This window comes from Cercospora beticola, chromosome 2 (genome assembly GCF_033473495.1).
Source record: "Cercospora beticola chromosome 2, complete sequence".
NCBI classification, from domain to species: Eukaryota; Fungi; Ascomycota; class Dothideomycetes; order Mycosphaerellales; family Mycosphaerellaceae; genus Cercospora; species Cercospora beticola.
Window position 1 is genome coordinate 2,294,543 of NC_088936.1, and position 13,899 is coordinate 2,308,441.

Below are 13,899 nucleotides of genomic sequence, written 5' to 3' on the forward strand. Positions count from 1 at the left end.
TCTTTGGCCACACGATTCTGTCGCCAGAGTGATACTTCAACACGCCCTAGATCAAAGGCGCATTGAAACCAAACCTATTCTCGGGATCCCACTTCCTCTTGAGCACCCTCAATCGTCTCAAGCGCTGTGCATCCCTTCCATACATCTCCTCCAAACTCTCCGACCCATCACCTTTAGCATAATTCACATACGTATGGTGCGTTGCCCCTGATACGCCCTCTTTCATCAACGCTCTCGCCCGATCTGCCACCTTCCCAGCAATTACTTGTTCCGCTTCCTCTCCACCCTCCCAAATCATCATCAAAGCTGGCAAGATATGTTTCTCCCTCTCCTCCCTTGCCACAGCATTAACCTCCAGCATGTCCAAATCCATCGCTTTCCCTCTTCCATAACTTTCCAATAAATAGAAACTTCCTCTCAAGAATTCATGTTCTGTGGTGAAATCTTTATAAAAATCCCAGTTTTCTCTCATATTCGTCACGTTCCATTCCTGCAAAGAGGGCGACGTGACGCCATAGAGATTCCAATTCAACTGGCAAACAGGTGGATCGCCGAGACCCATTTTATCGTGAATGAGTTCCCATGAAATTGAAGATTCTTGCGTGGAAAATGTGGGGTTGAGGGCTTGGAAGGCGGAGATGTAATCGTCGGCGATGGGGTTAGAGCCTTCGTGGGCGATGATGAGTGTTATCATCGGATTGTTGCTGGGATCGACGAGAGGGTTACGATTGAACATTGCGTCGAGGACTAAGAGGCCTTCAGGATCGGGGTAGGTTGTTTCGAGATCGTTCCAGGTTTCGAAGAAGCGTTCGAGAAGTGATGGGGAGAATGTGAGGATGGTGAGGGTCCAGAGACCGTGAGGGCCAGATGGAACATCGTAAACTCTGGTTTGGAAAGACGTGATGATGCCGAAGTTGTGGCCTGCGCCGCGGAGTCCCCAGAAGAGCTCGGGGTGAGAGGTTGCAGATACAGTGATTGCCGTGCTGTTGGCGAGGATGAGGCGAGCAGAGACGATGTTGTCTGCGGAGAAGCCATATTGGCCTTGGAGCATGCTATGTCCACCTCCTAAAGCTGGGCCGATGACTGAGGTGCACTCGCAGAGACCATGGACTATACCTGATTAGCGTATGTCTGGCCCTTCGTTGGCTGGATTCTTACCAGTACGCTTCCCTACCTTCGCAAGCGCCTTCAAGGTCGTATTTTGCGTGGCACCGCCACCGATCGTGGCAGTGTTCCCACTATCATCAACTTTGACACTCTGCAACTTCCGCATGCTGATCTGAATTCCATTTTGGAGATCATTCATCGCCGGCGCCCAGGCGTGCCCGGTCGACACAGCAAGAAAAGGCAAGTTTTTGAGATTGGCATAGTGGATCTATAATTGACATATCAGTCTCGGGATGCCCCAGATCTTTGCACAGACTGATCGCCGCCGATAATACTCGACTTACCACATTCTGCACATCTTCCTCAGCAGCAACCTCAACGATAGCAAGATACCCCGGGTTGATCTTTGGCCCGCTGGATCTCGCCGTCAATCGACTCCACTCTTCCTGGTCGTCCGGCAGAACGACTACGGCATGTTTTGAGAGGAATGGTCTCAGGTCAGCTGCAATTTGTGCTGAAGAGACTGGATTCGCGTCGCATGTTCGCCTCGTGAGGACAGACGAAGCAGATGCACTTGTGAAAGAGCACAGGAAGAGAAATGAGAGGACGAGTTTGAGCACTAATTGTAAAGACTTGTGACAGACCATGATGCAATTCGTCTCGCGGCCAGGAGTGAAAGTGGTCCACTTCGTCTTCACAAGTTCTCTCTCTGTGTTAACTCGAGAGGGCGGTGGGACAGCTCTGCTGCCGTAAGACCTCGGCGACGTTGCAGCGGAGAGAGTGGCAGCAGGATTCGGTGCAACCCGCAAAGGGCGTGCAGTGTCTGAATCCTTCAGCTTACATCTGAAGCAGCTGGATCTCGAGGGTGGATTTCGAAGGCGCTGCACGCTATTCTGGTTCTGGTTAATGCGAGTTGTTAAAGCTGAAGAGGATCTGCACAGCTTGGCCTCACGTTCATGCAGGGAGCATCGAAGCTCTCCGCAGCACTTGCCTACTCTATTTCGCAACGGCCCACGACTCTCCCTTTCTCACGACATCTCCCCGGCTCTCCATGTCCTCCAGCAACCACTTAACTTCATCATCGCCATATGTGAAAGTCGGCAGCACCATCTTCATGATACTCGTGATTCCCATCATACCGCCAATCTCCTTGGCGCCACCATTTCGTAGCATTTGCTCGATGAATGTCTGGAAAGTGGGCGCATTTTGCCGCAGCACAGCTTGCTCTGACATGATTGCTCCCACGTCCTCTTCAATGTCTAGTTGTGAAGGTTCCGCGATGCTTGGTACATCCATATCCAGATTGTCCAGGACAGCATACATACCCGCAGACTTCTCGTAGAGGATGCGTTTGTTCATCCAGTAGCTTACTGCGCTTTGAACGTAGTCTTCCGGCATTTCAAGAGCTTCGGCGAGACTCGCGACCGATAAGCCTTCGTCCTTATCATATATGATTGGCGGTACGTCAGAATTATTATGGCGCTCTTCGGCAAAAGCATCGACAACAGTGAGCTTCCAAACTTCCACATCCTCCACCTCTACACTTCGATCTGGGAAGTCGAGCGTAATGGTCGTGATGTCCAAAGCTGGTCTCCATTCCAGTCTCCTTTGTCCACTAGTGCGGGAGAAAGCCTGCTCGTACCGCTCTTTGTGCTGAGCAATTTGTTGTGGCACTTTGAAGTCGCCTTCGCGCAGTGGGGGCCAGAAGTGACTTGATAGCACCTTCGTTTCGAACACAGTCTTTCCGTTTTGTTGCTCTTTGCTTGCCATTTCCCTGGTGCGTTCTGCTGGTAGCCTTGTCCTCTTTGGATAGTACAAGTCGTCGCGTTTGTTGGCGACCATTTTTAGTGTCGCCTGGAATTGAGTGCTGTCAACACGATTCTTGAAATGCTCATATAATGAGGTCAAAGTGATTCCGTCATCCGGTATTGCACTTTGCAGCTCTTTGGGCGTTGGTGGGACAGAAGGTGGTATCTCTTGGTCGCCTGGATTGAGTCTTCGGTTCAAAATTGCGGACTCTTGCATGTCTTTCAGCATAACTTCGGCATGCTGCAGCATTCCTGGCTCCAGACGTGTTTTAAGCAACTCTACCACCGAGATCTCTTTGAAGTATCGACGGTCTTTGGTCTGAAGCAGATGCTGACCGAGAGCCGTAGAGAATGCTTTCACAAAATCTTCAGGCTCGAATAGACCGATGATGTAGGCCACAATATCATCGCTCTTGGACGATTTCCAGTTCGGGCCAGCATCGATCGGATCAGGCATCCAATTCTTCTGCAGCCAATGCAGGTCGTTTCCACCTCGGCCTGCCTCGTCGTAATTGCCATAGTCTTGAGTGTTGTTAACAGCTTCAGCAACTGCGAAACAAATCTTGTCGTGATCATGTTCGGACGGCTCGGTGTTGCGTGTGTCGATCAAGAAGCTAGCAGCAATCGTCGAGACTGTATCTTCTCGACTTCGTAGATAATTTCGGATCGGAATAGCGACCTTCTCCAACAGCACTCCACGAGGGTCCAGTAACCGGAATACATGGATAACATTGATGTACACGCCGAGAATTTCCGTAGTGCTTGCACCTGCGTGGAACAGGCGACGATGAATCTGCTCGGAAAAGCTTGCGCATAGATATGCCTTCTCACTCGCGCCATTAGCGTGAAGATACTCCTTGATGTCGAGTAGAGCGCCCTGGCTGGCGGGCCATGTGCTGACATAATCGAACAAAGCGCTCGTGCGTAACCGACCGAAGGTGTTAACAGCGGCGGACACGAATTGCTGAGTCGGCAGTCCCATGGTCTGCTTCCCAGCCAAAGTAGTCACTGCTTTCTCCAGGGCAGGCACCATGCGGTCATGGACCCATGTTCGCAGTCGCTGCACGCAACTCGTCTGCCCATGCCAATCCACTTGAAAGCAGCGACGCTCCACGGCAGGTCCTTGGAGCAGCCGGTGGACTGCATGTGCGAATGCTCGCTCACCTAAAGCACCACCAAGACCAGCGTCTTCCAGCTGGCTCAGAGCGTTGAGGTCGAGGTCCACGCTGCATGAGCAAACATCGTCATCAATGCATTGCTCAGACTGACCGGAAGTTTCGATACTGTTGGCCATGCACTGGAAAAGGTAGCTCGCCAAGGTCTTCTGCACGCGTTGTCGCGGCAGAGCGTGCAACATGAGAACGTGAAAGTCATGTCTGACTTGCTTGATGAACTGTGCGAGCAAAAGATTGAGTGCTTCATCGAGTGACTCGCCGACAGCAAAGTACACCTTGGATGCGTCTTGCAATACTGTCACAGTGTCAGAGAGGACCCGAGCAGCTTCGTTCACAGCGATTGGCTTCTCCCAGAATTGCAAATGCGGCAGGACAAAGTTGCGAAAGTGCGTCGAGATTTCGTAGCTGTACCATTGAGTCAGCTGCTTGCGAGTTGCACCTGCCGAAAGCAGGTAGTGCAGCGCATGTTCGGTCTGTCGACTCGGCCCACCGCGCGAGTCCCGCGGCTGTCCTTCTAGTCCATTCGGCAGTGTGAGGAAGCGCGTGGCGGTGCTCCATTGCCTGTTGAACAGCGCAGTCTGCGTTGCAGGGTCATCAGCCAGGTTGAAGCCTCCGAAGGCTGTTCCGGGAGAAGCGAGAGTTCCGATATTTGGCGTCGACTCCGGGGTAGCAGTGGTGTGCTGCTTGGGCGCAAACACGGCGTCGAAGAGAGCGTCATGGCGGCCTCGTGTCCCAGTCTGAGCCACGGCCGCAGCCATGTTGCATCGTGCGTCGTGGCGATGTCAAGTTTCCCAGTTAGCGTGTCGGACGTGATGTTTTGGATCGGATGCCTGATTGAGCATAGCCGCTGTTCCGCGCGTCATCACGTGCGCGGTGGAAGAGGGTCCGCAATGACGAAAGGCCGTGTGCTGCGAGAACACGAAGCCGGGTTTCTGCTGTCTGCTCGGCAAGTGAACAACGTATTCCTGTGCACGCTGCACCTCTGCCTCTTCTTCCCTTCCTGCAAGACTTCTCGTCAACCTGCACGATTTCTCGCCTATCTCACTCCCACCCGCAATCATGTCGAAACGCAATGGCGTCTCGCAAGAGGTCGAAAAAGAAGCCAAACAGGTCGCGTCGGAGCCAAGTATGTTGCCTCTTGCAGTAATCTTGCACTGCTGCGATATACGACAGCGCTGACTCCTCCAGGCAAGGACAAGCAAGAACGTCTGCTCAATGACCCAAACCCAGGTCACTTCAGTCTCATCCGCGCGTACCACCTCGCCGATCTCATCACTCTCATGAATGGCTTCTGCGGCGTCATGTCTGTGCTCTCCTCTCTTCGATACTGCATTGGCCGCCCCGAAGACACGGGTAATGCCTGGGCTGCGCTGGGTCTCATGCCTCTGGGTCTCTTCTTCGACTTCTTCGACGGGAAAGTGGCGCGATGGAGGAAAAAGAGCAGTTTGATGGGTGCCGAGTTGGATTCGTTAGCCGATTTGGTAAGGCAGGATCATACATCGCCCAGATATGAGACAGCCAAGGTACAAGGGACTAACAGTATCGTGTCGCAGATCTCCTTCGGTGTCGCTCCAGCAGCCTGCGCCTTCTCTCTCGGAATTCGAACTCCCCTCGACCAACTCTTCCTGACCCTCTTCGTCCTGGGCGGTCTCGCTCGCCTCGCACGCTTCAACGTCACAACCGGCAACGTCCCAAAAGACGCCACGGGGAAAGCGAAATACTTCGAAGGTCTCCCCATCCCCACAAGTCTAAGCTTTGGCACCGGGCTCGTATCATTCTGGCTATACAAAGGTTGGGTACACGACCAGATCCCATACGGCACGATCGCTGCGGGCACAATCTTCGAGTTTCATCCCGTCGTGGCATTGTACCTGGCGCATGCTTGTTGTATGTTGTCCAAGACTCTGCATATTCCAAAGCCGTAAATGGCGTTCGAGGACGGCACTGAGCAGAGTGCGCTGATCTTTCTACGATGATGATGAAATGCATGAGGCAATGAAGAGCGTGAAAAGTACAGCAGAGCAGAGCAGAACGAGGCAAAGCGAAGCGTGGCGTCAGGAATTCCTCAGGGCGAGGCAAGCGATTATTGCTCTTGAGTTGAAGATACCCAATTATGCATTCAACATGATTCAGATATGCTTTTTCATTCGGTGGATGCTTCACTTTCGTCGTATTTTGACCGCTCTTCGTATCACTCATACAACTCATCCTCCTCCTCATCCTTCACATCCACATCCTTCGCCGTTGTTGGAGCTTTCCTCTCCTGCTTCCGGTACAGCTCGGCTAAGAACTCATTTGTGCTCGCCTCTTCAATACTCTTATCCTCTCTCACCTTCAAAAACCTCGGAAATCTCAACGACAACCCCTTATTCTCATGCACTAAACCTATTGCAGACGTGTACGTAGGACTGATCGTCACATCCGCAAAGATCATTTCCCACACCTCCTGCGGTTCGAACCAGACATCGGGCGTTCCAACATAATCCACATAAGTCGGACGTGAAGAAAGTGTATTCTTCCCGATTTGGACCCCATCTTCATCTTCAAAGTCCGGATCGTACTTGGCGCGATTGGCTTTGTAGAATGCGTCGGTGAAGCCTGAAATGCATTTTGTCACGACCTCGAGGGAGCCTGTAGCAGGGTTGCGGCAGGCGAGGAGGATCGGTGACCACCAAGCATTCTTTCGCCCTTGCCCATGCCATGCCCCCACCGGGATGAGGTCTATGGTGTCGGTCGTCGTGTTGTAGTCCTTTTTGACTTTGAGCCATGAGTCGAGGCGCTTGTCGGGTTCATACGTGGCCAGCAGGGCTTTGCGCCTGGCACCCGTTTTCTTCTCTTCGTTAGTGGCATCAGCGGACGCTTGAGCAGCTTGTTCAGCTGCGTACTTGGCCGCGCCGCTCTGGAGCGGATCTACGACCTTCTTCGTTCTTTTCGGGCCGCCTTTCCTCGTCTTAGGTTTGGAAGGGGTCGTAGGCGCTGATGGAACAGCCTCTGCACCTTCGGGATCGATATCCATTTCGGCTAGTAGGTCTGGGTTAATTGCATTGTCAAGCACCTTGACCATGATGCCTTCGCATTTTATGTCTGTTGCTTGCTTGAAGAAGTTGCTCACGGCTTCAACCTCGCTCGATGTGGCATCAAGGCTTTTGACCCAAGTGAAATGGTTTGGGATCTCGACGAACAAGCTGCGAAGCAGGCTTCTTCTCTCACGGAATGGCCGATTGAGTAACTCCTCGCCATTCAGATACATGAGATCGAAGGCAAAGAGGCAGACATCAACAGTCACCGACTGAACGACGACGTCTTTGCGTGCTCGATTGGCCAGAATTTGAAAGGGCTTGAGATCACCAGTCTCACGATCGACCGCAACGACTTCTCCTTCAAGAATAAAACTGCTGACGCTTTCACCTCGAATCTTGGGCACCAGTCCGACAAGATCGGGATACTTCTCAGTCATGACTTCCAGATGTCGCGAGAAGATTGAAACTTTGCCATCGGCATCGCAGTGAACCTGTGCTCGCTGACCGTCGTACTTGAACTCACATGCGAAGTCGCGACCCTGGAGCTTTGTGAGCATTTCGCCTAGATCCCGTGTAATGCTCCCCAACATGGGTCGCAAAGGAATGTGCATTGCGAGGCCACATCGGAGTAACAACTCCTCATCAACGCCAATCTCCAGCATGGTTGGCACGAGATCGTTGTAATTCGGCCTGCGGGCAAAGCATGCTTTCACGAGTTCTTCTGGGCCCTGAAAGATCGCTGCAAGATCCTGTTTGCTGAGTTTTCCCAAATCGTCGCGTGACTTGGTGTCGAATTCAGCTCCTGGTGGTTTGGAAAGAAGGAAGGCTCTTGACAGCGCGATGAGCATAGTCGTTTTCACGGCACCGATACGCAGATGCTGTACCAGTGTCCGCACCACATATCTGCTCTCTTCTGCACCTCGTGCGTCTTGCACCAGCCGCTCTACAAAGCTTTGCTTCACGACTTGGCTACCCTGTCCCTTTGCCGCGGCAATTTTGTGAAGGCTGTCGTATACACCTTGGATGGTAAGTGGCTTCGGCTTGCGCAGCGTGAAACTCTGCTTCTTCTTGGCCTCATATGCAACGTCTCCAGCATCACCATGCTTGTTGTACAAAGTCTTCAGAGCTGCGTTGTCCAGCCCGCAGACCTTCTTCAGCGCCTTTGAGATGGCAGACCCTCCGAGGCCAAGTTCGATGTCGATATATGGTGGCGAGATCGAGTTCGTTGCAAGCCAGACCGCAGGGAGAAGCGAATCGGGATCACCTTCGATCAGCGTTCGAAGCATGTTGACAAGCGTGTCTACAGTCTTGATGCGTGACGTTGTGCTTCCGACCAGCACGAAACAGTGCGTGAGTAACGCATATGTGGAACGGCCTCCTTCCGAAGCCCATTGTTTCCTGAGTTCTGGAAGATACTTCTGAGGATCAAACGTAAATGGCGACTCGTCGAATGGTACATCGTGCGATATGGTATCCTCCTCTGCTGTAGCGGATTGCAGACTGAGCGTGTTCTTCTTTCCCATGGCCGCAAATGCATTACTCGTATTCCCCGGCTTATCCTCCTGCTTCACCTCAACCGTCGCTACAGCTTGCTCGCCATGTGTCTGATTGTTCGTAACAGCATCCTCGTGCTGGAAAACCGTGTCTTTATTAGAGGGCTGATTCTGTCCATCACGCTGCTGCTCTCGCTGTCGCTCCTCGGCATCCCACTCAGCCTGCAGCTTTCTTGCCAATTGTTCATCGGTCAATTCTGCCTCCTCCACTTGCACATCGCCATTGTTCATGTGTGGTGATGCATCATGTCCCGGCTCTTCCTTGACTTCCTCCTGCTTCTGTCGCTGCTTGCCGAAGAAGAAGTCGAGGCTTTTCACTGGCTGGGCTGGTGACTGATGATTGTTGGTCTTGCGCCGCTTATTCGGCGTGCTCATGGTGGCAACTACATGTTGTTGTGCGGGAGACTGAGAGCTCGCATGCGCGACACGCGAACGCGACTTTGGGATTTGGAGATGTCGTCATTGTGGTCGAGCTGTTCTCAGGCACAGCACGTGGACGGGGGCCGAAACCTTAGTGGTTGCCACTACGAATTTCGATTAAAACAAACACCTCTTATAGCACTCTACTACCTCTATTACGCCCTATAGCACTCGCAATACACTTATAGCATGCCTCGCTATACTATTAATTATAGTTAATAGTATAACTTTATTAAGGAATATATAGAAGTAGATATACTCTAAGTTATAATCGTTTCTAAGCTTACTACCGAGAGTATTACGATATTAATACGTACCCTTAGCTATACTATATTAAGCTAGAACGTTCTTTATACTACTTAAAGGCCTAATTAGTATTTTAATAATAAATAGAAGCTATAACTATATATTATCTAGCTATATAACTTTATATATACTACTAATACTAATATAGTAGAGATTCTTAAACTAGAAGGATTCGTAATCGGTACTTATTACTATAGTATAATATATAAAGAGATAGGTTTATAGAAGTATAAATATAGTACTAGCCTACGAAGTCCTATTATATATCTCTATATAGTTATAAGTAGAAATAGATAGCTTCGGCTATACTAGTAAAGTATAGAGCGGCTAGATACTTATAGAAGTAGGAAGAAAGCGATAAAAAAAAAGTCTAGAAATCTATAGAAATATATACTAGACGAACTCTAACGAATACTATAAACTAGAGCTAGCGTAGCTAGAACTAATATAAGACCTAGTACTAAGAGACTAGACTAGAATCTCTAGATAGTAAATTCTATCCTAGACTTAGAAGCTAGAATAGTAACCTAGTACTAAAATAAGCTAAAAAGAAGAAAGGAATATATTATAATTAAAGCTTTAAAGTAAAGTAGGAAGAGTAGAGAGAAGTATAGGATAAAGTAGCTAAAACTATAAAGGAAAACATTCTAGTCTAGGTAGAAGGTAGGATAATAAGCTAAATAAGAGGCCTAGAAACCTTTTAGAAAATACTTTAGAAAGAAAGAAGAATATACTTCTATATACTAGTATATATCTCTAGTACTACTAGGTTTAACTACTTATTCTAAGAGATTAGAAACTCTATCTATAGAGTCTATTTACTTACTAGGTCCTATAGTAGAATTATATAATAACTAGTAGAACTATAGAAATAGAAATATTTATCTAAAGTCTAGCTTTTCTAGATATCTTATAACTAACTCTAAAGGTAGAGTATCTAATAAAAGTAACTCTTATTCTATATTTAAGGCTATCTATAATAGAAGAGCTAGTTTAGAATACTACTACTTAATATAATTTCTATAAATATAGGTTATATAACTTAGATACTAAGTAAAGTAGAAAGTTTAGAGTAGAAGTATAATATTAGAGAGAGCTTCTACTATAGACTAGTAAGAAAGAGTTAGATATAAGATTAATATAGATACTAGTATAGAGATAAAGACTATATATATAGGCTAGAGTCTCTAAGCTAGTAGATAAAAGAATCGGACTTCTAAGTAAGTAATAATATAAGAAATAACTAAGGAGAACTACTATAAAGGATCTAAACTATTAAAATAATATAAATTATTCTAAGGAGAACTAGGAACTATAGAAGTAGTAGGCTATATAGAGCTTACTATAAAATATAAAAATATAAGAAGGTTTTTCTACTAGAGTACTAGTACGAGAGCTTTTCTACCTATAAAAAATATAGAGCGTACTACTTACTCTAGTTAAAAGAGGTAGACTAGTATATAAGAATTATCTATCTAATATAGTACTAAATAAAAAGAAAAAGAAAAAAGGATTATTAGATTATTATTAGTAGAACTATAGAGGTCTATAGTAGAGTCGTTTAGTAGGCAGAATCTATATATATATAAAGATAAAGTATAATATTATCGGATAGTTTATAATATCTATACTACTACTATAGCGCTAAGTATACTACTAATAATTCTAGTAACTATATATACGCTACTATATACGATCTTAACCTAGAGAGCTTTTATAAGTATACTAAACGTATTCGTAAATACTATAGAGCCGTTATTATACCTAGACTATTATATATAATCTTAATAGACGTATACTATAAATTTTAGTATTATTAGAAAGTATAGTCTAGTTAGATATTCTAAGAAATACTTTAGGGATTAGAATTAGGTAATATAGATTATATAATACTAGGTTATATAACCTAGCTAATACCTATCTTAGGAGTAAGATATAACCTATAACTAACTAATATAATTAACTCGGTTAGTTCCTACTTATTATCTCTACTTCTACTATATTATATCTATCTAACGAGTACCTACGAGAATATAATTTAATAGGTTATAAGCCTAGGTTTATAGAGAGGCTCTAAGTAGTAAGAGTTAGCCTTCTTATCCTTAAAGTAATACGTATTACCTCTTATAGGACCTATAGTATTAACTAGATAGAGAAGTAGGAAAAGAGTATAAGAGAGACTAGAAGTATATCCTATCTATACTACTTTAAAGCTTTAGAAGATTCTAGTTATAAGCTAGAAGTCTCTAAAGAGTAGGTAAAATAGAGAAAAGCTTAGTAAGATATACTCTACTTTAAAAGAGAAGTATACTAAAAGAGTATAAAAAGGAAAGAATTAGCTTTAGACTATAGTATCTAAGTAGATAAGACTAGGCCTAAGTACTAAGTACTACTAATACTTTAGAACTAGCTAGTAGTACTCTTCTAAAAAAGTAGATCTTTTAGAAGTTCTCTACCTAAGAACCTAACTAACTTCTATAAGAGAGAAGAGTTCTTAGATACCTTAGCTAAGAGAGAAGAGTTTTAGTAACTAGAGAAGATAGAAATCTAGAAGCTACTAATTAGATTAAAAGAGCTTATATTTCTAGAGTTTAGATTTATTTATTTAATTTTATAAAAATAGATTTAATAAGTAAATTAAATAGAAGGAGAATACTAATCCTAATAAGAGAGAACTAGAAACTATAGTTTAAGCTATAGAAGAATATACTTAGAAAAAAAGAAATCTTCTAGATAATCTTAGACTTAAAAGGATTATTAGTATCTACTCTAGCTAAAGCTAAAGTATCTAAGGCTTTATTAAGTAAAGGGAAAGGTACTATATTTTTAGAGTTTAGCCTAAAATAGTAGAAGGATAATATAAAAGCAATCTATATTCTAATAGAAAGTCTTTATATAGATAACTAAGATAAGGTAATAAATAAGATAAGAGTATATAATATCTAGATAAAGCTATATAGGAAATATAGTAAAGTCTAATAGGTATATATAATAGCTATTATCTAAGAATTTATAACTTTTAAAATAGAACTAGAGAATATAATTAGGAAATTATAGATCTACTTTAGTAATCTTAGAAGAAGGATTATAGAGATTAACTAGAGAGAGTTATACTATAAGACTCCTAATATAAGAATTAAGTATCTACTCTTTATACTCCTAGCTAAGTATAAGAGTATAAAGTAGACTATTTAAGCTTAGAAGAACTTAGACTCTAAAGAAATCCTCTAACTTCTTAAAGTAGAGGAGTTAATATAGTATAGATACTAGTTATAAGAAATAGTAATATTTACTAAAAGAAGAGAAATCTAAAGTATAAAGCTAAAATACTACCTCTATAAGAAGAAGTATTTTAGAGATATTACTAAGTATCTATACTTTAATAAAGCTAAGAGAACTATTAATTTAAAATAGGCTAGTAGAGTAGAGAAGAGAAGAATACTATCTAGAGAGAGTATATTTAGGAGGAGATCTTTACTAAATAAAGAAGTATTAAAAGAAATAGTAAAGAAACTTAACTTAAAAGTCTAATCTCTTAAAAAGAGATAAACTTTAAGAAAGTTTTCTAAGAAAGTATATACTATCTAAGAAGATATAGAACCTTCTTATTACGACCTCGCCTACGATATAGTAGTAAATAGTCTTAACGGCACGTAACGCTATATATATATCGTAGTATAGCACGTTCTACGATACGCGTTTCTTATATTTAGTCGCGCGTTCTCTCGCGCTCTCCTTAGATATCTTATCTTACGACTTCTATTCTACTACGATATTATATACTATTATACTTCGTAAGACTAATCTATACGACTAGGTTTATACGGTTTATAGTTTATAGTAAGTCGCTACGATAAAGCGCGATATCGACAATTATATAGTATATAGTATAAATATAGTAGGTCGCTATATTAAGCGCGACTCTCTTTTTTTATATATATAGTTTATAGTCTACTCGTTATCTTAATAATAGCGAAGCCGAGTAGTATTAGTAGTAAGAATAGCTACTACTACTCCTTCCGCGTATCGCTTTTAAACGACTACGTCGAGTTATAATTATAGACCTAGAGCCGCGACCTAGATAGTAAGTTCGCTTAACGATAGAAGGCTATTAAAGAATAACTTACTACTATCGAAGAAGCTACCGAACCTAAAGAAGAACCTATTAACCTTCTCGAGTTCTAACTCGCTCTTACCGAATAAGACGAGATTACCTTCTAAGATAATACTAGTAAGGAAGTCTATATCTCTACTAACTAGCTATAGAATCTAAGCGCTTTTAAGCTCTATAACTAAGTCCGAGCTACCCTAGAAGGTATATATACTATTATTCGTTACCTTTACTTCGATTACTATATAGCTCTTTAGTAACTCGAAGGCCTTTAAGCTATATATAACCTTAATTAAGAGAAGTACTACGCCCTCTCTCGTTAAGCCGACCGCCTCGAAGCCGAGAATACCTAGCTTAGCGATAACCTCGAAGAGTCTAGGAAGCGACTCGAAGATATAA

General features: G+C 44.3%; 4 protein-coding genes across 4 annotated transcripts; 1 reads left to right on the forward strand and 3 right to left on the reverse strand.

Moving 5' to 3' along the window:
* Positions 1 to 46: 46 nt before the first annotated feature.
* Positions 47 to 1,754, reverse strand: RHO25_002898 (uncharacterized protein; the record flags this gene model as incomplete). The annotated part of the gene is made up of 3 exons (XM_023598439.1): positions 47 to 1,110; positions 1,159 to 1,375; positions 1,452 to 1,754. The coding sequence occupies 3 exons, from the start codon at positions 1,752 to 1,754 to the stop codon at positions 47 to 49; spliced, it is 1,584 nt and encodes a 527-aa protein (XP_023455807.1).
* A 349-nt stretch (positions 1,755 to 2,103) lies between these two features.
* On the reverse strand, positions 2,104 to 4,848 carry RHO25_002899 (uncharacterized protein; the record flags this gene model as incomplete). The annotated part of the gene is made up of 1 exon (XM_023598440.2): positions 2,104 to 4,848. The coding sequence occupies one exon, from the start codon at positions 4,846 to 4,848 to the stop codon at positions 2,104 to 2,106; it is 2,745 nt and encodes a 914-aa protein (XP_023455806.1).
* Positions 4,849 to 5,149: 301 nt separating this feature from the next.
* Positions 5,150 to 6,015, forward strand: RHO25_002900 (uncharacterized protein; the record flags this gene model as incomplete). Its single annotated transcript, XM_023598441.2, has 3 exons — positions 5,150 to 5,216; positions 5,279 to 5,571; positions 5,644 to 6,015. 3 exons carry the CDS (start codon positions 5,150 to 5,152, stop codon positions 6,013 to 6,015), a joined length of 732 nt encoding a protein of 243 aa, XP_023455085.1.
* Positions 6,016 to 6,281: 266 nt separating this feature from the next.
* RHO25_002901 (uncharacterized protein) lies at positions 6,282 to 9,038 on the reverse strand (the record flags this gene model as incomplete). The annotated part of the gene is made up of 1 exon (XM_023598442.2): positions 6,282 to 9,038. The coding sequence occupies one exon, from the start codon at positions 9,036 to 9,038 to the stop codon at positions 6,282 to 6,284; it is 2,757 nt and encodes a 918-aa protein (XP_023455086.1).
* Between the last annotated feature and the right edge of the window lie 4,861 nt (positions 9,039 to 13,899).